This window comes from Salvelinus alpinus, chromosome 3, assembly GCF_045679555.1.
Source record: "Salvelinus alpinus chromosome 3, SLU_Salpinus.1, whole genome shotgun sequence".
Lineage (NCBI taxonomy): Eukaryota > Metazoa > Chordata > Actinopteri > Salmoniformes > Salmonidae > Salvelinus > Salvelinus alpinus.
Window position 1 is genome coordinate 104422504 of NC_092088.1, and position 26561 is coordinate 104449064.

At 46.8% G+C, this 26561-nt stretch overlaps 1 protein-coding gene across 1 annotated transcript in view; it reads left to right on the forward strand.

Moving 5' to 3' along the window:
* LOC139569896 (ryanodine receptor 2-like) overlaps nt 1-26561 on the forward strand; it is a gene marked incomplete at its 5' end in the record, with an annotated part of 288568 nt that overhangs the window by 207384 nt on the left and 54623 nt on the right. The window contains 5 exons of the mRNA XM_071391220.1: nt 4924-5059; nt 7637-7823; nt 9440-9551; nt 14491-14611; nt 16678-16847. Coding sequence (XP_071247321.1) covers nt 4924-5059; nt 7637-7823; nt 9440-9551; nt 14491-14611; nt 16678-16847 — 726 coding nt within the window. The remainder of the gene's footprint in view (nt 1-4923; nt 5060-7636; nt 7824-9439; nt 9552-14490; nt 14612-16677; nt 16848-26561) is intronic.

Sequence of the window (26561 nt, forward strand, 5' to 3'; positions counted from 1 at the left end):
CAGTATGACCACCCTGTACCCAGTATAGAGATACAGTATGACCACCCTGTACCCAGTATAGAGATACAGTATGACCGACCCTGATACCCAGTATAGAGATACAGTATGACCACCCTGTACCCAGTATAGAGATACAGTATGACCACCCTGTACCCAACGTATAGAGATACAGTATGCCCACCCTGTACCCAGTATAGAGATACAGTATGACCACCCTGTACCCAGTATAGAGATACAGTATGACCACCCTGTACCCAGTATAGAGATACAGTATGACCACCCTGTACCCAGTATAGAGATACAGTATGACCACCCTGTACCCAACGTATAGAGATACAGTATGACCACCCTGTACCCAACGTATAGAGATACAGTATGACCACCCTGTACCCAGTATAGAGATACAGTATGACCACCCTGTACCCAGTATAGAGATACAGTATGACCACCCTGTACCCAGTATAGAGATACAGTATGACCACCCTGTACCCAGTATAGAGATACAGTATGACCACCCTGTACCCAACGTATAGAGATACAGTATGACCACCCTGTACCCAGTATAGAGATACAGTATGACCACCCTGTACCCAGTATAGAGATACAGTATGACCACCCTGTACCCAACGTATAGAGGTACAGTATGACCACTCTGTACCCAACGTATAGAGATACAGTATGACCACCCTGTACCCAACGTATAGAGATACAGTATGACCACCCTGTACCCAGTATAGAGATACAGTATGACCACCCTGTACCCAACGTATAGAGATACAGTATGACCACCCTGTACCCAACGTATAGAGATACAGTATGACCACCCTGTACCCAGTATAGAGATACAGTATGACCACCCTGTACCCAACGTATAGAGGTACAGTATAGAGATACAGTATAGAGGAGATACAGTATAGAGATACAGTATAGAGGTACAGTATAGAGATACAGTATAGAGGAGATACAGTATAGAGATACAGTATAGAGGAGATACAGTATAGAGATACAGTATAGAGGTACAGTATAGAGGAGGTACAGTATAGAGGAGGTACAGTATAGAGGTACAGTATAGAGATACAGTATAGAGGAGATACAGTATAGAGGAGATACAGTATAGAGGAGGTACAGTATAGAGGTACAGTATAGAGATACAGTATAGAGTTTAGTCCTCTCTGTCTAGTTTATTCCTCTCTGATGTCCTCCACCGTGGGGCTCCTCCAGGTTCAATAGGAATCCTAGTTTATTCCTCTCTGATGTCCTCCACCGTGGGGCTCCTCCAGGTTCAATAGGAATCCTAGTTTATTCCTCTCTGATGTCCTCCACCGTGGGGCTCCTCCAGGTTCAATAGGAATCCTAGTTTATTCCTCTCTGATGTCCTCCACCGTGGGGCTCCTCCAGGTTCAATAGGAATCCTAGTTTATTCCTCTCTGATGTCCTCCACCGTGGGGCTCCTCCAGGTTCAATAGGAATCCTAGTTTAGTCCTCTCTGATGTCCTCCACCGTGGGGCTCCTCCAGGTTCAATAGGAATCCTAGTTTAGTCCTCTCTGATGTCCTCCACCGTGGGGCTCCTCCAGGTTCAATAGGAATCCTAGTTTAGTCCTCTCTGATGTCATCCACCGTGGGGCTCCTCCAGGTTCAATAGGAATCCTAGTTTATTCCTCTCTGATGTCCTCCACCGTGGGGCTCCTCCAGGTTCAATAGGAATCCTAGTTTATTCCTCTCTGATGTCCTCCACCGTGGGGCTCCTCCAGGTTCAATAGGAATCCTAGTTTATTCCTCTCTGATGTCCTCCACCGTGGGGCTCCTCCAGGTTCAATAGGAATCCTAGTTTATTCCTCTCTGATGTCCTCCACCGTGGGGCTCCTCCAGGTTCAATAGGAATCCTAGTTTATTCCTAACAGTTAGGGAACTCTCTGAATACCTCCTGCCTGATCTGTCTATTGGGACCAACAATCATGATCCTATCCGTTATCCAATGATGTGGACTGTTTGGTGACATAACTTGCACAAGCCCAGGCCTCACCATGACTTTCCCTTCCTCCACTGACTCCGACAGCATGAGGTCCTGAGCCAGACCTTTCCCTGCTAACCCTCTCCCTCTGCCTCCTCTTCCCTAGGTGGTGCAGTACCAACCCTCTCCCTCTGCCTCCTCTTCCCTAGGTGGTGCAGTACTAACCCTCTCCCTCTGCCTCCTCTTCCCTATGTGGTGCAGTACTAACCCTCTCCCTCTGTCTCTTCTCCCCTAGGTGGTGCAGTACTAACCCTCTCCCTCTGCCTCCTCTCCCCTAGGTGGTGCAGTACTAACCCTCTCCCTCTGTCTCCTCTTCCCTATGTGGTGCAGTACTAACCCTCTCCCTCTGCCTCCTCTTCCCTAGGTGGTGCAGTACTAATCCTCTCCCTCTGTCTCCTCTTCCCTAGGTGGTGCAGTACTAACCCTCTCCCTCTGCCTCCTCTTCCCTAGGTGGTGCAGTACTAACCCTCTCCCTCTCCCTCCTCTTCCCTAGGTGGTGCAGTACTAATCCTCTCCCTCTGTCTCCTCTTCCCTAGGTGGTGCAGTACTAACCCTCTCCCTCTGCCTCCTCTTCCCTAGGTGGTGCAGTACTAACCCTCTCCCTCTGCCTCCTCTTCCCTATGTGGTGCAGTACTAACCCTCTCCCTCTGCCTCCTCTTCCCTAGGTGGTGCAGTACTAACCCTCTCCCTCTGCCTCCTCTTCCCTAGGTGGTGCAGTACTAACCCTCTCCCTCTGCCTCCTCTTCCCTAGGTGGTGCAGTACTAACCCTCTCCCTCTCCCTCCTCTTCCCTAGGTGGTGCAGTACTAATCCTCTCCCTCTGTCTCCTCTTCCCTAGGTGGTGCAGTACTAACCCTCTCCCTCTGCCTCCTCTTCCCTAGGTGGTGCAGTACTAACCCTCTCCCTCTGCCTCCTCTTCCCTATGTGGTGCAGTACTAACCCTCTCCCTCTGCCTCCTCTTCCCTAGGTGGTGCAGTACTAACCCTCTCCCTCTGCCTCCTCTTCCCTAGGTGGTGCAGTACTAACCCTCTCCCTCTGCCTCCTCTTCCCTAGGTGGTGCAGTACTAACCCTCTCCCTCTGCCTCCTCTCCCCTAGGTGGTGCAGTACTAACCCTCTCCCTCTGCCTCCTCTTCCCTAGGTGGTGCAGTACTAATCCTCTCCCTCTGTCTCCTCTTCCCTAGGTGGTGCAGTACTAACCCTCTCCCTCTGCCTCCTCTTCCCTAGGTGGTGCAGTACTTACCCTTTCCCTCTGCCTCCTCTTCCCTAGGTGGTGCAGTACTAACCCTCTCCCTCTGCCTCCTCTTCTCTAGGTGGTGCAGTACTAACCCTCTCCCTCTGCCTCCTCTCCCCTAGGTGGTGCAGTACTAACCCTCTCCCTCTGCCTCCTCTTCCCTAGGTGGTGCAGTACTAACCCTCTCCCTATGCCTCCTCTTCCCTAGGTGGTGCAGTACTAACCCTCTCCCTCTGCCTCCTCTTCCCTAGGTGGTGCAGTACTAACCCTCTCCCTCTGCCTCCTCTTCCCTAAGTGGTGCAGTACTAACCCTCTCCCTCTGCCTCCTCTTCCCTAGGTGGTGCAGTACTAACCCTCTCCCTCTGCCTCCTCTTCCCTAGGTGGTGCAGTACTAACCCTCTCCCTCTGTCTCCTCTCCCCTAGGTGGTGCAGTACTAACCCTCTCCCTCTGCCTCCTCTTCCCTAGGTGGTGCAGTACTAACCCTCTCCCTCTGCCTCCTCTTCCCTAGGTGGTGCAGTACTAACCCTCTCCCTCTGCCTCCTCTTCCCTAGGTGGTGCAGTACTAACCCTCTCCCTCTGCCTCCTCTTCCCTATCCCTCTGCCTCCTCTTCCCTAGGTGGTGCAGTACTAACCCTCTCCCTCTGCCTCCTCTCCCCTAGGTGGTGCAGTACTAACCCTCTCCCTCTGCCTCCTCTTCCCTAGGTGGTGCAGTACTAACCCTCTCCCTCTGCCTCCTCTTCCCTAGGTGGTGCAGTACTAACCCTCTCCCTCTGTCTCCTCTTCCCTAGGTGGTGCAGTACTAACCCTCTCCCTCTGCCTCCTCTTCCCTAGGTGGTGCAGTACTAACCCTCTCCCTCTGCCTCCTCTTCCCTAGGTGGTGCAGTACTAACCCTCTCCCTCTGCCTCCTCTTCCCTAGGTGGTGCAGTACTAACCCTCTCCCTCTGCCTCCTCTTCCCTAGGTGGTGCAGTACTAACCCTCTCCCTCTGCCTCCTCTTCCCTAGGTGGTGCAGTACTAACCCTCTCCCTCTGCCTCCTCTTCCCTAGGTGGTGCAGTACTAACCCTCTCCCTCTGCCTCCTCTTCCCTAGGTGGTGCAGTACTAACCCTCTCCCTCTGCCTCCTCTACCCTAGGTGGTGCAGTACTAACCCTCTCCCTCTGCCTCCTCTTCCCTAGGTGGTGCAGTACTAACCCTCTCCCTCTGCCTCCTCTTCCCTAGGTGGTGCAGTACTAACCCTCTCCCTCTGTCTCCTCTTCCCTAGGTGGTGCAGTACTAACCCTCTCCCTCTGCCTCCTCTTCCCTAGGTGGTGCAGTACTAACCCTCTCCCTCTGCCTCCTCTCCCCTAGGTGGTGCAGTACTAACCCTCTGCCTCCTCTCCCCTAGGTGGTGCAGTACTAACCCTCTCCCTCTGCCTCCTCTTCCCTAGGTGGTGCAGTACTAACCCTCTCCCTCTGTCTCCTCTTCCCTAGGTGGTGCAGTACTAACCCTCTCCCTCTGCCTCCTCTCCCCTAGGTGGTGCAGTACTAACCCTCTGCCTCCTCTCCCCTAGGTGGTGCAGTACTAACCCTCTCCCTCTGCCTCCTCTCCCCTAGGTGGTGCAGTACTAACCCTCTCCCTCTGCCTCCTCTCCCCTAGGTGGTGCAGTACTAACCCTCTCCCTCTGCCTCCTCTCCCCTAGGTGGTGCAGTACTTGGCTGGCTGTGGTCTCCAGAGCTGCTCCATGCTAGTGTCTAAAGGATACCCGGACATCGGCTGGAACCCTGTCGAAGGAGAGAGATACCTCGACTTCCTCCGCTTCGCAGTGTTCTGTAACGGTACATGTGCATTTCATACCTATGGACATTTGACTGTGGTTGGTAGATGATCTTGGTTATTTTCATATAATCCTTCATTCCTTATAACATTTGACTGTGGTTGGTAGATGATCTTGGTTATTTTCATATAATCCTTCATTTCATTATAACATTTGACTGTGGTCGGTAGATGATCTTGGTTATTTTCATATAATCTTTCATTTCATTATAACATTTGACTGTGGTTGGTAGATGGTCTTGGTTATTTTCATATAATCCTTCATTTCATTGTAACATTTGACTGTGGTTGGAAGATAATCTTGATTATTTTCATATAATCTTTAATTTCATTATAACATTTGACTGTGGTCGGTAGATGGTCTTGGTTATTTTTATATAATCCTTCATTTCATTGTAACATTTGACTGTGGTCGGTAGATGATCTTGGTTATTGGTTGGTTTAAGGAAATGTACTATCAATCTGTTAAATACATCCACGGTTGAGGTATTGAAAGTCTCTATTGAAATCTTTACCTGTGGTCTCAGGTGAGAGGTATTGTAGTCCATCTTTACCTGTGGTCTCAGGTGAGAGGTATTGTAGTCCATCTTTACCTGTGGTCTCAGATGAGAGGTATTGTAGTCCATCTTTACCTGTGGTCTCAGGTGAGAGGTATTGAAGTCCATCTTTACCTGTGGTCTCAGGTGAGAGGTATTGTAGTCCATCTTTACCTGTGGTCTCAGATGAGAGGTATTGTAGTCCATCTTTACCTGTGGTCTCAGATGAGAGGTATTGTAGTCCATCTTTACCTGTGGTCTCAGGTGAGAGGTATTGTAGTCCATCTTTACCTGTGGTCTCAGGTGAGAGGTATTGTAGTCCATCTTTACCTGTGGTCTCAGGTGAGAGGTATTGTAGTCCATCTTTACCTGTGGTCTCAGGTGAGAGGTATTGTAGTCCATCTTTACCTGTGGTCTCAGGTGAGAGGTATTGTAGTCCATCTTTACCTGTGGTCTCAGGTGAGAGGTATTGTAGTCCATCTTTACCTGTGGTCTCAGGTGAGAGGTATTGTAGTCCATCTTTACCTGTGGTCTCAGGTGAGAGGTATTGTAGTCCATCTTTACCTGTGGTCTCAGGTGAGAAGTATTGTAGTCCATCTTTACCTGTGGTCTCAGGTGAGAGGTATTGTAGTCCATCTTTACCTGTGGTCTCAGGTGAGAGGTATTGTAGTCCATCTTTACCTGTGGTCTCAGGTGAGAGGTATTGTAGTCCATCTTTACCTGTGGTCTCAGGTGAGAGGTATTGTAGTCCATCTTTACCTGTGGTCTCAGGTGAGAGGTATTGTAGTCCATCTTTACCTGTGGTCTCAGGTGAGAGGTATTGTAGTCCATCTTTACCTGTGGTCTCAGGTGAGAGGTATTGTAGTCCATCTTTACCTGTGGTCTCAGGTGAGAGGTATTGTAGTCCATCTTTACCTGTGGTCTCAGGTGAGAGGTATTGTAGTCCATCTTTACCTGTGGTCTCAGGTGAGAGGTATTGTAGTCCATCTTTACCTGTGGTCTCAGATGAGAGGTATTGTAGTCCATCTTTACCTGTGGTCTCAGATGAGAGGTATTGTAGTCCATCTTTACCTGTGGTCTCAGGTGAGAGGTATTGTAGTCCATCTTTACCTGTGGTCTCAGGTGAGAGGTATTGTAGTCCATCTTTACCTGTGGTCTCAGGTGAGAGGTATTGTAGTCCATCTTTACCTGTGGTCTCAGGTGAGAGGTATTGTAGTCCATCTTTACCTGTGGTCTCAGGTGAGAGGTATTGTAGTCCATCTTTACCTGTGGTCTCAGGTGAGAGGTATTGTAGTCCATCTTTACCTGTGGTCTCAGGTGAGAGGTATTGAAAGTCTCTATTGAAATCTTTACCTGTGGTCTCAGGTGAGAGGTATTGTAGTCCATCTTTACCTGTGGTCTCAGGTGAGAGGTATTGTAGTCCATCTTTACCTGTGGTCTCAGGTGAGAGGTATTGAAGTCCATCTTTACCTGTGGTCTCAGGTGAGAGGTATTGTAGTCCATCTTTACCTGTGGTCTCAGGTGAGAGGTATTGTAGTCCATCTTTACCTGTGGTCTCAGGTGAGAGGTATTGTAGTCCATCTTTACCTGTGGTCTCAGGTGAGAGGTATTGTAGTCCATCTTTACCTGTGGTCTCAGGTGAGAGGTATTGTAGTCCATCTTTACCTGTGGTCTCAGGTGAGAGGTATTGTAGTCCATCTTTACCTGTGGTCTCAGGTGAGAGGTATTGTAGTCCATCTTTACCTGTGGTCTCAGGTGAGAGGTATTGTAGTCCATCTTTACCTGTGGTCTCAGGTGAGAGGTATTGTAGTCCATCTTTACCTGTGGTCTCAGGTGAGAGGTATTGAAGTCCATCTTTACCTGTGGTCTCAGGTGAGAGGTATTGTAGTCCATCTTTACCTGTGGTCTCAGGTGAGAGGTATTGTAGTCCATCTTTACCTGTGGTCTCAGGTGAGAGGTATTGTAGTCCATCTTTACCTGTGGTCTCAGGTGAGAGGTATTGTAGTTATGAATGATGTCATCATTTACCTGTCGTCCTATCAGGTGAGAGTGTGGAGGAGAACGCTAACGTGGTGGTGAGGCTGCTGATTCGTCGGCCCGAGTGCTTTGGCCCCGCCCTGCGCGGAGAGGGGGGGAATGGACTCCTGGCAGCCATGATGGAAGCCATCAAGATATCAGAGGACCCCTGTAGAGACGGGCCCTCCCCTACCTCAGAGGCCAGCAGGACACTGTAGGTACCCCTGTAGAGACGGGCCCTCCCATACCTCAGAGGCCAGCAGGACACTGTAGGTACCCCTGTAAAGACGGGCCCTCCCCTACATCAGAGGCCAGCAGGACACTGTAGGTACCCCTGTAGAGACGGGCCCTCCCCTACCTCAGAGGCCAGCAGGACACTGTAGGTACCCCTGACATAGCAGGACACTGTAGGTACCCCTGTCATAGCAGGACACTGTTGATACCCCTGACATAGCAGGACACTGTAGGTCCCCTCTCCCTCCCTCTGGACTCTCTCCTCCCCCTCCAACTCCATCCCTACCTCCCCCCCTCCCCCTCTCTCTCCTCCGTCCACTCTCCCTCTGGACTCTCTCCTCCCCCTCCAACTCCATCCCTACCTCCCCCCCTCCCCCCCTCCCCCCCTCTCTCCTCTGTCCACTCTCCCTCTGTACTCTCTCCTCCCCCTCCAACTCCATCCCTACCTCCCTCCGTCCACTCTCCCTCTGGACTCTCTCCTCCCCCTCCAACTCCATCCCTCCCTCTCCCCCCTCTCTCTCTTTCTCCGCCGTCCACTCTCCCTCCCTCTGGACTCTCTCCTCCCCCTCCAACTCCATCCCTACCCCCCCTCCTCTCTCTTTCTCCTCTGTCCCGTTCTCTCTGTCCCGTTCTTTCTCACCTTCTCTCTCTCTCTTTCTCTCGCTCTCTCCCTACCTCCCCTCTCCCCCCCCTCTCTCTATCTCTGTCGTCCACTCTCCCTCCCTCTGGACTCTCTCCTACCCCCCTCTCTCTCTCTCCTCCGTCCACTCTCCCTCCCTCTGGACTCTCTCCTCCCCCTCCAACTCCATCCCTACCTCCCCCCTCCCCCTCTCTCTCTTTCTCCGCCGTCCACTCTCCCTCCCTCTGGACTCTCTCCTGTCTCCCCTGTGCCAGAGTATGTCCTCATTACTTCTCAGTGTTCCTGTTCTGTCTGGCCATGCTACCAGGTGTTCTAGAAAAGTCCCTGAGATAGTCTGCCCTACTATTATCAGGCATCAGACTCAGAAACAATGACCCAACACACCTCCAGGCTGTGTAAGGGCTATTTGACCAAGAAGGAGAGTGATGGAGTGCTGCGTCAGATGACCTGGCCTCCACAATCACCTGACCTCAACCCAATTGAGATGGTTTGGGATGAGTTGGACCGCAGAGTGAAGGAAAAGCAGCCAACAAGTGCTCAGCATATGTGAGAACTCCTTCCAGACTGTTGGAAAAGCATTCCTCATGAAGCTGGTTGAGAGAACGCCAAGAGTGTGCAAAGCTGTCATCAAGGCAAAGGGTGTCTACTTTGAAGAATCTCAAATATAAAATATATTTTGACTTGTTTAACACTTCTTTTGGTTACTACATGATTCCATATGTGTTATTTCATATTTTTGATGTCTTCACTATTATTTTACAATTTAGAAAATAGTAAAAATAAAGAAAAACCCATGAATGAGTAGCTGTGTCCAAACTTTTGACTTGTACTGTGTGTGTGTGTGTGTGTGTGTGTGTGTGTGTGTGTGTGTGTGTGTGTGTGTGTGTGTGTGTGTGTGTGTGTGTGTGTGTGTGTGTGTGTGTGTGTGTGTGTGTGTGTGTGTGTCTCCTCAGCAGTGAGGTGTTATTGGAGGACGAGGAAGATGACACTATTCACATGGGAAACGCTATAATGACCTTCTACGCAGCCCTCATAGACCTGCTGGGTCGCTGTGCCCCTGAGATGCACGTGAGTCACACACACACACACACACACACACACACACACACACACACACACACACACAAACACACACACACACACACACACACACACACAAACAAACAATAGGAATAGGGCTCTGGTCAACAGTAGTGTTCTATATAGGGAATAGGGCTCTGGTCAACAGTAGTGTTCTATATAGGGAATAGGGCCCTGGTCAACAGTAGTGTTCTATATAGGGAATAGGGCTCTGGTCAACAGTAGTGTTCTATATAGGGAATAGGGCTCTGGTCAACAGTAGTGTTCTATATAGGGAATAGGGCCCTGGTCAACAGTAGTGCTCTATATAGGGAATAGGGCTCTGGTCAACAGTAGTGTACTATATAGGAAATAGGGCCCTGGTCAACAGTAGTGTTCTATATAGGGAATAGGGCTCTGGTCAACAGTAGTGTTCTATATAGGGAATAGGGCTCTGGTCAACAGTAGTGTTCTATATAGGGAATAGGGCTCTGGTCAACAGTAGTGTACTATATAGGGAATAGGGCTCTGGTCAACAGTAGTGTTCTATATAGGGAATAGGGCTCTGGTCAACAGTAGTGTTCTATATAGGGAACAGGGCTCTGGTCAACAGTAGTGTTCTATATAGGGAATAGGGCCCTGGTCAACAGTAGTGTTCTATATAGGGAATAGGGCTCTGGTCAACAGTAGTGTTCTATATAGGGAATAGGGCTCTGGTCAACAGTAGTGTTCTATATAGGGAATAGGGCCCTGGTCAACAGTAGTGTTCTATATAGGGAATAGGGCTCTGGTCAACAGTAGTGTTCTATATAGGGAATAGGGCTCTGGTCAACAGTAGTGTTCTATATAGGGAATAGGGCTCTGGTCAACAGTAGTGTACTATATAGGGAATAGGGCCCTGGTCAACAGTAGTGTTCTATATAGGGAATAGGGCTCTGGTCAACAGTAGTGTTCTATATAGGGAATAGGGCTCTGGTCAACAGTAGTGTTCTATATAGGGAATAGGGCTCTGGTCAACAGTAGTGTTCTATATAGGGAATAGGGCTCTGGTCAACAGTAGTGTTCTATATAGGGAATAGGGTTCTGGTCAACAGTAGTGTTCTATATAGGGAATAGGGCTCTGGTCAACAGTAGTGTTCTATATAGGGAATGGGGCTCTGGTCAACAGTAGTGTTCTATATAGGGAATAGGACCCTGGTCAACAGTAGTGTTCTATATAGGGAATAGGGCTCTGGTCAACAGTAGTGTTCTATATAGGGAATAGGGCCCTGGTCAACAGTAGTGTTCTATATAGGGAATAGGGCTCTGGTCAACAGTAGTGTTCTATATAGGGAATAGGACTCTGGTCAACAGTAGTGTTCTATATAGGGAATAGGGCTCTGGTCAACAGTAGTGTTCTATATAGGGAATAGGGCCCTAGTCAACAGTAGTGTTCTATATAGGGAATAGGGCCCTGGTCAACAGTAGTGTTCTATATAGGGAATAGGGCTCTGGTCAACAGTAGTGTTCTATATAGGGAATAGGGCTCTGGTCAACAGTAGTGTTCTATATAGGGAATAGGGCCCTGGTCAACAGTAGTGTTCTATATAGGGAATAGGGCTCTGGTCAACAGTAGTGTTCTATATAGGGAATAGGGCCCTAGTCAACAGTAGTGTTCTATATAGGGAATAGGGCTCTGGTCAACAGTAGTGTTCTATATAGGGAATAGGGCTCTGGTCAACAGTAGTGTTCTATATAGGGAATAGGGCCCTAGTCAACAGTAGTGTTCTATATAGGGAATAGGGCCCTGGTCAACAGTAGTGTTCTATATAGGGAATAGGGCTCTGGTCAACAGTAGTGTTCTATATAGGGAATAGGGCTCTGGTCAACAGTAGTGTTCTATATAGGGAATAGGGCCCTGGTCAACAGTAGTGTTCTATATAGGGAATAGGGCTCTGGTCAACAGTAGTGTTCTATATAGGGAATAGGGCCCTAGTCAACAGTAGTGTTCTATATAGGGAATAGGGCTCTGGTCAACAGTAGTGTTCTATATAGGGAATAGGGCCCTGGTCAACAGTAGTGTTCTATATAGGGAATAGGGCTCTGGTCAACAGTAGTGTTCTATATAGGGAATAGGGCTCTGGTCAACAGTAGTGTTCTATATAGGGAATAGGGCTCTGGTCAACAGTAGTGTTCTATATAGGGAATAGGGCTCTGGTCAACAGTAGTGTTCTATATAGGGAATAGGGCTCTGGTCAACAGTAGTGTTCTATATAGGGAATAGGACTCTGGTCAACAGTAGTGTTCTATATAGGGAATAGGGCCCTGGTCAACAGTAGTGTTCTATATAGGGAATAGGGCTCTGGTCAACAGTAGTGTTCTATATAGGGAATAGGGCCCTGGTCAACAGTAGTGTTCTATATAGGGAATAGGGCTCTGGTCAACAGTAGTGTTCTATATAGGGAATAGGACTCTGGTCAACAGTAGTGTTCTATATAGGGAATAGGGCTCTGGTCAACAGTAGTGTTCTATATAGGGAATAGGGCCCTAGTCAACAGTAGTGTTCTATATAGGGAATAGGGCCCTGGTCAACAGTAGTGTTCTATATAGGGAATAGGGCTCTGGTCAACAGTAGTGTTCTATATAGGGAATAGGGCTCTGGTCAACAGTAGTGTTCTATATAGGGAATAGGGCCCTGGTCAACAGTAGTGTTCTATATAGGGAATAGGGCTCTGGTCAACAGTAGTGTTCTATATAGGGAATAGGGCCCTAGTCAACAGTAGTGTTCTATATAGGGAATAGGGCTCTGGTCAACAGTAGTGTTCTATATAGGGAATAGGGCCCTGGTCAACAGTAGTGTTCTATATAGGGAATAGGGCTCTGGTCAACAGTAGTGTTCTATATAGGGAATAGGGCTCTGGTCAACAGTAGTGTTCTATATAGGGAATAGGGCTCTGGTCAACAGTAGTGTTCTATATAGGGAATAGGGCTCTGGTCAACAGTAGTGTTCTATATAGGGAATAGGGCTCTGGTCAACAGTAGTGTTCTATATAGGGAATAGGACTCTGGTCAACAGTAGTGTTCTATATAGGGAATAGGGCCCTGGTCAACAGTAGTGTTCTATATAGGGAATAGGGCTCTGGTCAACAGTAGTGTTCTATATAGGGAATAGGGCTCTGGTCAACAGTAGTGTTCTATATAGGGAATAGGGCTCTGGTCAACAGTAGTGCTCTATATAGGGAATAGGGCTCTGGTCAACAGTAGTGTTCTATATAGGGAATAGGGCTCTGGTCAACAGTAGTGTACTATATAGGGAATAGGGCCCTGGTCAACAGTAGTGTTCTATATAGGGAATAGGGCTCTGGTCAACAGTAGTGTTCTATATAGGGAATAGGGCCCTGGTCAACAGTAGTGTACTATATAGGGAATAGGGCTCTGGTCAACAGTAGTGTTCTATATAGGGAATAGGGCTCTGGTTAACAGTAGTGTTCTATATAGGGAATAGGGCTCTGGTCAACAGCAGTGTTCTATATAGGGAATAGGGCTCTGGTCAACAGTAGTGTTCTATATAGGGAATAGGGCCCTGGTCAACAGTAGTGTTCTATATAGGGAATAGGGCTCTGGTCAACAGTAGTGTTCTATATAGGGAATAGGACTCTGGTCAACAGTAGTGTTCTATATAGGGAATAGGGCCCTGGTCAACAGTAGTGTTCTATATAGGGAATAGGGCCCTGGTCAACAGTAGTGCCCTATATATAGGGAATAGGCCTCTGGTCAACAGTAGTGTTCTATATAGGGAATAGGGCCCTGGTCAACAGTAGTGTTCTATATAGGGAATAGGCCTCTGGTCAACAGTAGTGTTCTATATAGGGAATAGGGCTCTGGTCAACAGTAGTGTTCTATATAGGGAATAGGGCCCTGGTCAACAGTAGTGTTCTATATAGGGAATAGGACTCTGGTCAACAGTAGTGTTCTATATAGGGAATAGGACTCTGGTCAACAGTAGTGTTCTATATAGGGAATAGGGCTCTGGTCAACAGTAGTGTTCTATATAGGGAATAGGGCCCTGGTCAACAGTAGTGTTCTATATAGGGAATAGGGCTCTGGTCAACAGTAGTGTTCTATATAGGGAATAGGGCTCTGGTCAACAGTAGTGTTCTATATAGGGAATAGGGCCCTGGTCAACAGTAGTGTTCTATATAGGGAATAGGGCCCTGGTCAACAGTAGTGTTCTATATAGGGAATAGGGCTCTGGTCAACAGTAGTGTTCTATATAGGGAATAGGGCCCTGGTCAACAGTAGTGTTCTATATAGGGAATAGGACTCTGGTCAACAGTAGTGTTCTATATAGGGAATAGGGCCCTGGTCAACAGTAGTGTTCTATATAGGGAATAGGGCCCTGGTCAACAGTAGTGTTCTATATAGGGAATAGGACTCTGGTCAACAGTAGTGTTCTATATAGGGAATAGGACTCTGGTCAACAGTAGTGTTCTATATAGGGAATAGGGCTCTGGTCAACAGTAGTGTTCTATATAGGGAATAGGGCCCTAGTCAACAGTAGTGTTCTATATAGGGAATAGGACTCTGGTCAACAGTAGTGTTCTATATAGGGAATAGGGCTCTGGTCAACAATAGTGTTCTATATAGGGAATAGGGCCCTGGTCAACAGTAGTGTTCTATATAGGGAATAGGGCTCTGGTCAACAGTAGTGTTCTATATAGGGAATAGGGCTCTGGTCAACAGTAGTGTTCTATATAGGGAATAGGGCTCTGGGCAACAGTAGTGTTCTATATAGGGAATAGGGCTCTGGTCAACAGTAGTGTTCTATATAGGGAATAGGGCTCTGGGCAACAGTATTTTGTCATTGACGGACCCCCTGCTGCCTTGCTCTTCCTGGGGTCCAGACACATTAGGGCACATCACATTTGGGACACAGTCATTCACTGAGAGGAGGTGTTGTGTTTTCCAGCTGATCCATGCTGGGAAGGGTGAGGCCATCAGGATAAGAGCCATCCTACGTTCCCTGATCCCTATAGAGGACCTGGAAGGCGTGATCAGCATCCCCTTTCCCATGCCAACCCTGGCCAAAGGTGGGTGGAAGCTCTTCCTACTAAACCTCTCAGGTGTTGCAGGGGCGTAGATACTGCCCAAGGTCCATCCGAGCTGGAGCAGCAGGAAGTTTTGTACAGTGGGCTCTGAAAACCATCCACTACTCTGTTAAACTGACCTAAAACCATCCACTACTCTGTTAAACTGACCTAAAACCATCCACTACTCTGTTAAACTGACCTAAAACCACCCACTACTATGTTAAGTGGTGGAGTCTGACTCTGGCCTGTCTGTTATGTCTACCCAGATGGGTCAGTGGTAGAGTCTGACTCTGGCCTGTCTGTTATGTCTACCCAGATGGGTCAGTGGTAGAGTCTGACTCTGGCCTGTCTGTTATGTCTACCCAGATGGGTCAGTGGTAGAGTCTGACTCTGGCCTGTCTGTTATGTCTACCCAGATGGGTCAGTGGTAGAGTCTGACTCTGGCCTGTCTGTTATGTCTACCCAGATGGGTCAGTGGTAGAGTCTGACTCTGGCCTGTCTGTTATGTCTACCCAGATGGGTCAGTGGTAGAGTCTGACTCTGGCCTGTCTGTTATGTGTATCCAGATTGGTCAGTGGTTGAGTCTGACTCTGGCCTGTCTGTTATGTCTACCCAGATGAGTCAGTGGTAGAGTCTGACTCTGGCCTGTCTGTTATGTCTACCCAGATGGGTCAGTGGTTGAGTCTGACTCTGGCCTGTCTGTTATGTCTACCCAGATGGGTCAGTGGTAGAGTCTGACTCTGGCCTGTCTGTTATGTCTACCCAGATTGGTCAGTGGTAGAGTCTGACTCTGGCCTGTCTGTTATGTCTACCCAGATGGGTCAGTGGTAGAGTCTGACTCTGGCCTGTCTGTTATGTCTACCCAGATGGGTCAGTGGTAGAGTCTGACTCTGGCCTGTCTGTTATGTCTACCCAGATGAGTCAGTGGTAGAGTCTGACTCTGGCCTGTCTGTTATGTCTACCCAGATGAGTCAGTGGTAGAGTCTGACTCTGGCCTGTCTGTTATGTCTACCCAGATGGGTCAGTGGTAGAGTCTGACTCTGGCCTGTCTGTTATGTCTACCCAGATGGGTCAGTGGTAGAGTCTGACTCTGGCCTGTCTGTTATGTCTACCCAGATGGGTCAGTGGTTGAGTCTGACTCTGGCCTGTCTGTTATGTCTACCCAGATGGGTCAGTGGTTGAGTCTGACTCTGGCCTGTCTGTTATGTCTACCCAGATGGGTCAGTGGTTGAGTCTGACTCTGGCCTGTCTGTTATGTCTACCCAGATGGGTCAGTGGTTGAGTCTGACTCTGGCCTGTCTGTTATGTCTACCCAGATGGGTCAGTGGTTGAGTCTGACTCTGGCCTGTCTGTTATGTCTACCCAGATGGGTCAGTGGTTGAGTCTGACTCTGGCCTGTCTGTTATGTGTATCCAGATGAGTCAGTGGTAGAGTCTGACTCTGGCCTGTCTGTTATGTCTACCCAGATGAGTCAGTGGTAGAGTCTGACTCTGGCCTGTCTGTTATGTCTACCCAGATGAGTCAGTGGTAGAGTCTGACTCTGGCCTGTCTGTTATGTCTACCCAGATGGGTCAGTGGTAGAGTCTGACTCTGGCCTGTCTGTTATGTCTACCCAGATGAGTCAGTGGTAGAGTCTGACTCTGGCCTGTCTGTTATGTCTACCCAGATGAGTCAGTGGTAGAGTCTGACTCTGGCCTGTCTGTTATGTCTACCCAGATGGGTCAGTGGTAGAGTCTGACTCTGGCCTGTCTGTTATGTCTACCCAGATTGGTCAGTGGTAGAGTCTGACTCTGGCCTGTCTGTTATGTCTACCCAGATTGGTCAGTGGTAGAGTCTGACTCTGGCCTGTCTGTTATGTCTACCCAGATGGGTCAGTGGTAGAGTCTGACTCTGGCCTGTCTGTTATGTCTACCCAGATGGGTCAGTGGTAGAGTCTGACTCTGGCCTGTCTGTTATGTGTATCCAGATGGGTCAGTGGTTGAGTCTGACTCTGGCCTGTCTGTTATGTCTACCCAGATGGGTCAGTGGTAGAGTCTGACTCTGGCCTGTCTGTTATGTCTACCCAGATGGGTCAGTGGTGGAGCCTGATATGTCAGCTGGGTTCTGTCCGGACCACAAGGCAGCCATGGTGCTGTTCCTAGACCGGGTCTACGGGATAGAGGACCAGAACTTCCTGCTTCATCTGCTGGAGGTGGGCTTCCTGCCTGACCTCAGGGCTGCTGCCTCGCTCGACACAGTGAGTATCTAACCCTAACCTTATAGACACAGTGTCTAACCCTGTAGACACAGTGAGTCTGTAACCCTGTAGACACAGTCTGTAACCCTAACCTTATAGACACAGTCTCTAACCCTGTAGACACAGTGAGTCTCTAACCCTAACCTTATAGACACAGTCTCTAACCCTGTAGACACAGTGAGTCTCTAACCCTGTAGACACAGTGAGTCTCTAACCTTATAGACGAAGTGAGTCTCTAACCCTGTAGACACAGTGAGTCTCTAACCCTGTAGACACAGTGAGTCTCTAACCCTGTAGACACAGTGAGTCTCTAACCCTGTAGACACAGTGAGTCTCTAACCCTGTAGACACAGTGAGTCTCTAACCCTGTAGACACAGTGAGTCTGTAACCCTGTAGACACAGTGAGTCTCTAACCCTGTAGACACAGTGAGTCTCTAACCCTGTAGACACAGTGAGTCTCTAGCCCTGTAGACACAGTGAGGCTCTAACCCTGTAGACACAGTGAGTCTCTAGCCCTGTAGACACAGTGAGTCTCTAACCCTGTAGACACAGTGAGTCTGTAACCCTGTAGACACAGTGAGTCTGTAACCCTGTAGACACAGTGAGTCTCTAACCCTGTTGGTGTCTAGTGCTCAGAGAAGTCTAATGTCTCTCTCTGTTGGTGTCCAGTGCTCAGAGAAGTCTAATGTCTCTCTCTGTTGGTGTCTAGTCCTCAGAGAAGTCTAATTTCTCTCTCTGTTGCTGTCTAGTGCTCAGAGAAGTCTAATGTCTTTCTCTGTTGGTGTCTAGTCCTCAGAGAAGTCTAATTTCTCTCTCTGTTGGTGTCTAGTGCTCAGAGAAGTCTAATGTCTCTCTCTGTTGGTGTCTAGTGCTCAGAGAAGTCTAATGTCTTTCTCTGTTGGTGTCTAGTCCTCAGAGAAGTCTAATTTCTCTCTCTGTTGGTGTCTAGTCCTCAGAGAAGTCTAATTTATCTCTCTGTTGGTGTCTAGTCCTCAGATAAGTCTAATTTCTCTCTCTGTTGGTGTCTAGTCCTCAGAGAAGTCTAATGTCTCTCTCTGTTGGTGTCTAGTCCTCAGAGAAGTCTAATTTATCTCTCTGTTGGTGTCTAGTCCTCAGAGAAGTCTAATGTCTCTCTCTGTTGGTGTCTAGTCCTCAGAGAAGTCTAATTTCTCTCTCTGTTGGTGTCTAGTCCTCAGAGAAGTCTAATTTCTCTCTCTGTTGGTGTCTAGTCCTCAGAGGAGTCTAATTTCTCTCTCTGTTGGTGTCTAGTCCTCAGAGAAGTCTAATTTCTATCTCTGTTGGTGTCTAGTCCTCAGAGAAGTCTAATTTCTCTCTCTGTTGGTGTCTAGTCCTCAGAGAAGTCTAATTTCTCTCTCTGTTGGTGTCTAGTCCTCAGAGAAGTCGAATTTCTCTCTCTGTTGGTGTCTAGTCCTCAGAGAAGTCTAATTTCTATCTCTGTTGGTGTCTAGTCCTCAGAGAAGTCTAATTTCTCTCTCTGTTGGTGTCTAGTCCTCAGAGGAGTCTAATTTCTCTCTCTGTTGGTGTCTAGTCCTCAGAGAAGTCTAAATTCTCTCTCTGTTGGTGTCTAGTCCTCAGAGGAGTCTAATTTCTCTCTCTGTTGGTGTCTAGTCCTCAGAGAAGTCTAATTTCTCTCTCTGTTGGTGTCTAGTCCTCAGAGAAGTCTAATGTCTCTCTCTGTTGGTGTCTAGTCCTCAGAGAAGTCTAATTTCTCTCTCTGTTGGTGTCTAGTCCTCAGAGAAATCTAATTTCTCTCTCTGTTGGTGTCTAGTCCTCAGAGAAGTCTAATGTCTCTCTCTGTTGGTGTCTAGTCCTCAGAGAAGTCTAATGTCTCTCTCTGTTGGTGTCTAGTCCTCAGAGAAGTCTAATTTCTCTCTCTGTTGGTGTCTAGTCCTCAGAGAAGTCTAATGTCTCTCTCTGTTGGTGTCTAGTCCTCAGAGAAGTCTAATTTCTCTCTCTGTTGGTGTCTAGTCCTCAGAGAAGTCTAATTTCTCTCTCTGTTGGTGTCTAGTCCTCAGAGAAGTCTAATGTCTCTCTCTGTTGGTGTCTAGTCCTCAGAGGAGTCTAATTTCTCTCTCTGTTGGTGTCTAGTCCTCAGAGAAGTCTAATTTCTCTCTCTGTTGGTGTCTAGTCCTCAGAGAAGTCTAATTTCTCTCTCTGTTGGTGTCTAGTCCTCAGAGAAGTCTAATTTCTCTCTCTGTTGGTGTCTAGTCCTCAGAGAAGTCTAATTTCTCTCTCTGTTGGTGTCTAGTCCTCAGAGAAGTCTAATTTCTCTCTCTGTTGGTGTCTAGTCCTCAGAGAAGTCTAATTTCTCTCTCTGTTGGTGTCTAGTCCTCAGAGAATTCTAATTTCTCTCTCTGTTGGTGTCTAGTCCTCAGAGAAGTCTAATTTCTATCTCTGTTGGTGTCTAGTCCTCAGAGAAGTCTAATTTCTCTCTCTGTTGGTGTCTAGTCCTCAGAGGAGTCTAATTTCTCTCTCTGTTGGTGTCTAGTCCTCAGAGAAGTCTAATTTCTCTCTCTGTTGGTGTCTAGTCCTCAGAGGAGTCTAATTTCTCTCTCTGTTGGTGTCTAGTCCTCAGAGAAGTCTAATTTCTCTCTCTGTTGGTGTCTAGTCCTCAGAGAAGTCTAATTTCTCTCTCTGTTGCTGTCTAGTCCTCAGAGAAGTCTAATTTCTCTCTCTGTTGGTGTCTAGTCCTCCGAGAAGTCTAATGTCTCTCTCTGTTGGTGTCTAGTCCTCAGAGAAGTCTAATTTCTCTCTCTGTTGGTGTCTAGTGCTCAGAGAAGTCTAATTTCTCTCTCTGTTGGTGTCTAGTGCTCAGAGAAGTCTAATTTCTCTCTCTGTTGGTGTCTAGTCCTCAGAGAAGTCTAATTTCTCTCTCTGTTGGTGTCTAGTCCTCAGAGAAGTCTAATTTATCTCTCTGTTGGTGTCTAGTCCTCAGAGAAGTCTAATTTATCTCTCTGTTGGTGTCTAGTCCTCAGAGAAGTCTAATTTCTCTCTCTGTTGCTGTCTAGTCCTCAGAGAAGTCTAATTTCTCTCTCTGTTGGTGTCTAGTCCTCAGAGAAGTCTAATTTCTCTCTCTGTTGGTGTCTAGTGCTCAGAGAAGTCTAATGTCTCTCTCTGTTGGTGTCTAGTGCTCAGAGAAGTCTAATGTCTTTCTCTGTTGGTGTCTAGTCCTCAGAGAAGTCTAATTTCTCTCTCTGTTGGTGTCTAGTCCTCAGAGAAGTCTAATGTCTCTCTCTGTTGGTGTCTAGTCCTCAGAGAAGTCTAATTTCTCTCTCTGTTGGTGTCTAGTCCTCAGAGAAGTCTAAATTCTCTCTCTGTTGGTGTCTAGTCCTCAGAGGAGTCTAATTTCTCTCTCTGTTGGTGTCTAGTCCTCAGAGAAGTCTAATTTCTCTCTCTGTTGGTGTCTAGTCCTCAGAGAAGTCTAATGTCTCTCTCTGTTGGTGTCTAGTCCTCAGAGAAGTCTAATGTCTCTCTCTGTTGGTGTCTAGTCCTCAGAGAAGTCTAATGTCTCTCTCTGTTGGTGTCTAGTCCTCAGAGAAGTCTAATTTCTCTCTCTGTTGGTGTCTAGTCCTCAGAGAAGTCTAATGTCTCTCTCTGTTGGTGTCTAGTCCTCAGAGAAGTCTAATTTCTCTCTCTGTTGGTGTCTAGTCCTCAGAGAAGTCTAATTTCTCTCTCTGTTGGTGTCTAGTCCTCAGAGAAGTCTAATGTCTCTCTCTGTTGGTGTCTAGTCCTCAGAGGAGTCTAATTTCTCTCTCTGTTGGTGTCTAGTCCTCAGAGAAGTCTAATTTCTCTCTCTGTTGGTGTCTAGTCCTCAGAGAAGTCTAATTTCTCTCTCTGTTGGTGTCTAGTCCTCAGAGAAGTCTAATTTCTCTCTCTGTTGGTGTCTAGTCCTCAGAGAAGTCTAATTTCTCTCTCTGTTGGTGTCTAGTCCTCAGAGAAGTCTAATTTCTCTCTCTGTTGGTGTCTAGTCCTCAGAGAAGTCTAATTTCTCTCTCTGTTGGTGTCTAGTCCTCAGAGAAGTCTAATTTCTCTCTCTGTTGGTGTCTAGTCCTCAGAGAAGTCTAATTTCTATCTCTGTTGGTGTCTAGTCCTCAGAGAAGTCTAATTTCTCTCTCTGTTGGTGTCTAGTCCTCAGAGGAGTCTAATTTCTCTCTCTGTTGGTGTCTAGTCCTCAGAGAAGTCTAATTTCTCTCTCTGTTGGTGTCTAGTCCTCAGAGGAGTCTAATTTCTCTCTCTGTTGGTGTCTAGTCCTCAGAGAAGTCTAATTTCTCTCTCTGTTGGTGTCTAGTCCTCAGAGAAGTCTAATTTCTCTCTCTGTTGCTGTCTAGTCCTCAGAGAAGTCTAATTTCTCTCTCTGTTGGTGTCTAGTCCTCAGAGAAGTCTAATTTCTCTCTCTGTTGGTGTCTAGTCCTCAGAGAAGTCTAATTTCTCTCTCTGTTGGTGTCTAGTGCTCAGAGAAGTCTAATTTCTCTCTCCGTTGGTGTCTAGTGCTCAGAGAAGTCTAATTTCTCTCTCTGTTGGTGTCTAGTCCTCAGAGAAGTCTAATTTCTCTCTCTGTTGGTGTCTAGTCCTCAGAGAAGTCTAATTTATCTCTCTGTTGGTGTCTAGTCCTCAGAGAAGTCTAATTTATCTCTCTGTTGGTGTCTAGTCCTCAGAGAAGTCTAATTTCTCTCTCTGTTGCTGTCTAGTCCTCAGAGAAGTCTAATTTCTCTCTCTGTTGGTGTCTAGTCCTCAGAGAAGTCTAATTTCTCTCTCTGTTGGTGTCTAGTGCTCAGAGAAGTCTAATGTCTCTCTCTGTTGGTGTCTAGTGCTCAGAGAAGTCTAATGTCTTTCTCTGTTGGTGTCTAGTCCTCAGAGAAGTCTAATTTCTCTCTCTGTTGGTGTCTAGTCCTCAGAGAAGTCTAATGTCTCTCTCTGTTGGTGTCTAGTCCTCAGAGAAGTCTAATTTCTCTCTCTGTTGGTGTCTAGTCCTCAGAGAAGTCTAATGTCTCTCTCTGTTGGTGTCTAGTCCTCAGAGAAGTCTAATTTCTCTCTCTGTTGGTGTCTAGTCCTCAGAGAAGTCTAATTTCTCTCTCTGTTGGTGTCTAGTCCTCAGAGAAGTCTAATGTCTCTCTCTGTTGGTGTCTAGTCCTCAGAGGAGTCTAATTTCTCTCTCTGTTGGTGTCTAGTCCTCAGAGAAGTCTAATTTCTCTCTCTGTTGGTGTCTAGTCCTCAGAGGAGTCTAATTTCTCTCTCTGTTGGTGTCTAGTCCTCAGAGAAGTCTAATGTCTCTCTCTGTTGGTGTCTAGTCCTCAGAGAAGTCTAATTTCTCTCTCTGTTGGTGTCTAGTCCTCAGAGAAGTCTAATTTCTCTCTCTGTTGGTGTCTAGTCCTCAGAGGAGTCTAATTTCTCTCTCTGTTGGTGTCTAGTCCTCAGAGAAGTCTAATTTCTATCTCTGTTGGTGTCTAGTCCTCAGAGAAGTCTAATTTCTCTCTCTGTTGGTGTCTAGTCCTCAGAGAAGTCTAATTTATCTCTCTGTTGGTGTCTAGTCCTCAGAGAAGTCGAATTTCTCTCTCTGTTGGTGTCTAGTCCTCAGAGAAGTCTAATTTCTATCTCTGTTGGTGTCTAGTCCTCAGAGAAGTCTAATTTCTCTCTCTGTTGGTGTCTAGTCCTCAGAGGAGTCTAATTTCTCTCTCTGTTGGTGTCTAGTCCTCAGAGAAGTCTAAATTCTCTCTCTGTTGGTGTCTAGTCCTCAGAGGAGTCTAATTTCTCTCTCTGTTGGTGTCTAGTCCTCAGAGAAGTCTAATTTCTCTCTCTGTTGGTGTCTAGTCCTCAGAGAAGTCTAATGTCTCTCTCTGTTGGTGTCTAGTCCTCAGAGAAGTCAAATTTCTCTCTCTGTTGGTGTCTAGTCCTCAGAGAAGTCTAATTTCTCTCTCTGTTGGTGTCTAGTCCTCAGAGAAGTCTAATGTCTCTCTCTGTTGGTGTCTAGTCCTCAGAGAAGTCTAATGTCTCTCTCTGTTGGTGTCTAGTCCTCAGAGAAGTCTAATTTCTCTCTCTGTTGGTGTCTAGTCCTCAGAGAAGTCTAATGTCTCTCTCTGTTGGTGTCTAGTCCTCAGAGAAGTCTAATTTCTCTCTCTGTTGGTGTCTAGTCCTCAGAGAAGTCTAATTTCTCTCTCTGTTGGTGTCTAGTCCTCAGAGAAGTCTAATGTCTCTCTCTGTTGGTGTCTAGTCCTCAGAGGAGTCTAATTTCTCTCTCTGTTGGTGTCTAGTCCTCAGAGAAGTCTAATTTCTCTCTCTGTTGGTGTCTAGTCCTCAGAGGAGTCTAATTTCTCTCTCTGTTGGTGTCTAGTCCTCAGAGAAGTCTAAATTCTCTCTCTGTTGGTGTCTAGTCCTCAGAGGAGTCTAATTTCTCTCTCTGTTGGTGTCTAGTCCTCAGAGAAGTCTAATTTCTCTCTCTGTTGGTGTCTAGTCCTCAGAGAAGTCTAATGTCTCTCTCTGTTGGTGTCTAGTCCTCAGAGAAGTCTAATTTCTCTCTCTGTTGGTGTCTAGTCCTCAGAGAAGTCTAATTTCTCTCTCTGTTGGTGTCTAGTCCTCAGAGAAGTCTAATGTCTCTCTCTGTTGGTGTCTAGTCCTCAGAGAAGTCTAATGTCTCTCTCTGTTGGTGTCTAGTCCTCAGAGAAGTCTAATTTCTCTCTCTGTTGGTGTCTAGTCCTCAGAGAAGTCTAATGTCTCTCTCTGTTGGTGTCTAGTCCTCAGAGAAGTCTAATTTCTCTCTCTGTTGGTGTCTAGTCCTCAGAGAAGTCTAATTTCTCTCTCTGTTGGTGTCTAGTCCTCAGAGAAGTCTAATGTCTCTCTCTGTTGGTGTCTAGTCCTCAGAGGAGTCTAATTTCTCTCTCTGTTGGTGTCTAGTCCTCAGAGAAGTCTAATTTCTCTCTCTGTTGGTGTCTAGTCCTCAGAGAAGTCTAATTTCTCTCTCTGTTGGTGTCTAGTCCTCAGAGAAGTCTAATTTCTCTCTCTGTTGGTGTCTAGTCCTCAGAGAAGTCTAATTTCTCTCTCTGTTGGTGTCTAGTCCTCAGAGAAGTCTAATTTCTCTCTCTGTTGGTGTCTAGTCCTCAGAGAAGTCTAATTTCTCTCTCTGTTGGTGTCTAGTCCTCAGAGAATTCTAATTTCTCTCTCTGTTGGTGTCTAGTCCTCAGAGAAGTCTAATTTCTATCTCTGTTGGTGTCTAGTCCTCAGAGAAGTCTAATATCTCTCTCTGTTGGTGTCTAGTCCTCAGAGGAGTCTAATTTCTCTCTCTGTTGGTGTCTAGTCCTCAGAGAAGTCTAATTTCTCTCTCTGTTGGTGTCTAGTCCTCAGAGGAGTCTAATTTCTCTCTCTGTTGGTGTCTAGTCCTCAGAGAAGTCTAATTTCTCTCTCTGTTGGTGTCTAGTCCTCAGAGAAGTCTAATTTCTCTCTCTGTTGCTGTCTAGTCCTCAGAGAAGTCTAATTTCTCTCTCTGTTGGTGTCTAGTCCTCCGAGAAGTCTAATTTCTCTCTCTGTTGGTGTCTAGTCCTCAGAGAAGTCTAATTTCTCTCTCTGTTGGTGTCTAGTGCTCAGAGAAGTCTAATTTCTCTCTCTGTTGGTGTCTAGTGCTCAGAGAAGTCTAATTTCTCTCTCTGTTGGTGTCTAGTCCTCAGAGAAGTCTAATTTCTCTCTCTGTTGGTGTCTAGTCCTCAGAGAAGTCTAATTTATCTCTCTGTTGGTGTCTAGTCCTCAGAGAAGTCTAATTTATCTCTCTGTTGGTGTCTAGTCCTCAGAGAAGTCTAATTTCTCTCTCTGTTGCTGTCTAGTCCTCAGAGAAGTCTAATTTCTCTCTCTGTTGGTGTCTAGTGCTCAGAGAAGTCTAATGTCTCTCTCTGTTGGTGTCTAGTGCTCAGAGAAGTCTAATGTCTCTCTCTGTTGGTGTCTAGTGCTCAGAGAAGTCTAATGTCTTTCTCTGTTGGTGTCTAGTCCTCAGAGAAGTCTAATTTCTCTCTCTGTTGGTGTCTAGTCCTCAGAGAAGTCTAATGTCTCTCTCTGTTGGTGTCTAGTCCTCAGAGAAGTCTAATTTCTCTCTCTGTTGGTGTCTAGTCCTCAGAGAAGTCTAAATTCTCTCTCTGTTGGTGTCTAGTCCTCAGAGGAGTCTAATTTCTCTCTCTGTTGGTGTCTAGTCCTCAGAGAAGTCTAATTTCTCTCTCTGTTGGTGTCTAGTCCTCAGAGAAGTCTAATGTCTCTCTCTGTTGGTGTCTAGTCCTCAGAGAAGTCTAATGTCTCTCTCTGTTGGTGTCTAGTCCTCAGAGAAGTCTAATGTCTCTCTCTGTTGGTGTCTAGTCCTCAGAGAAGTCTAATTTCTCTCTCTGTTGGTGTCTAGTCCTCAGAGAAGTCTAATGTCTCTCTCTGTTGGTGTCTAGTCCTCAGAGAAGTCTAATTTCTCTCTCTGTTGGTGTCTAGTCCTCAGAGAAGTCTAATTTCTCTCTCTGTTGGTGTCTAGTCCTCAGAGAAGTCTAATGTCTCTCTCTGTTGGTGTCTAGTCCTCAGAGGAGTCTAATTTCTCTCTCTGTTGGTGTCTAGTCCTCAGAGAAGTCTAATTTCTCTCTCTGTTGGTGTCTAGTCCTCAGAGAAGTCTAATTTCTCTCTCTGTTGGTGTCTAGTCCTCAGAGAAGTCTAATTTCTCTCTCTGTTGGTGTCTAGTCCTCAGAGAAGTCTAATTTCTCTCTCTGTTGGTGTCTAGTCCTCAGAGAAGTCTAATTTCTCTCTCTGTTGGTGTCTAGTCCTCAGAGAAGTCTAATTTCTCTCTCTGTTGGTGTCTAGTCCTCAGAGAAGTCTAATTTCTCTCTCTGTTGGTGTCTAGTCCTCAGAGAAGTCTAATTTCTATCTCTGTTGGTGTCTAGTCCTCAGAGAAGTCTAATTTCTCTCTCTGTTGGTGTCTAGTCCTCAGAGGAGTCTAATTTCTCTCTCTGTTGGTGTCTAGTCCTCAGAGAAGTCTAATTTCTCTCTCTGTTGGTGTCTAGTCCTCAGAGGAGTCTAATTTCTCTCTCTGTTGGTGTCTAGTCCTCAGAGAAGTCTAATTTCTCTCTCTGTTGGTGTCTAGTCCTCAGAGAAGTCTAATTTCTCTCTCTGTTGCTGTCTAGTCCTCAGAGAAGTCTAATTTCTCTCTCTGTTGGTGTCTAGTCCTCAGAGAAGTCTAATTTCTCTCTCTGTTGGTGTCTAGTCCTCAGAGAAGTCTAATTTATCTCTCTGTTGGTGTCTAGTGCTCAGAGAAGTCTAATTTCTCTCTCCGTTGGTGTCTAGTGCTCAGAGAAGTCTAATTTCTCTCTCTGTTGGTGTCTAGTCCTCAGAGAAGTCTAATTTCTCTCTCTGTTGGTGTCTAGTCCTCAGAGAAGTCTAATTTCTCTCTCTGTTGCTGTCTAGTCCTCAGAGAAGTCTAATTTCTCTCTCTGTTGGTGTCTAGTCCTCAGAGAAGTCTAATTTCTCTCTCTGTTGGTGTCTAGTCCTCAGAGAAGTCTAATGTCTCTCTCTGTTGGTGTCTAGTCCTCAGAGAAGTCTAATTTCTCTCTCTGTTGGTGTCTAGTCCTCAGAGAAGTCTAATTTCTCTCTCTGTTGGTGTCTAGTCCTCAGAGAAGTCTAATGTCTCTCTCTGTTGGTGTCTAGTCCTCAGAGGAGTCTAATTTCTCTCTCTGTTGGTGTCTAGTCCT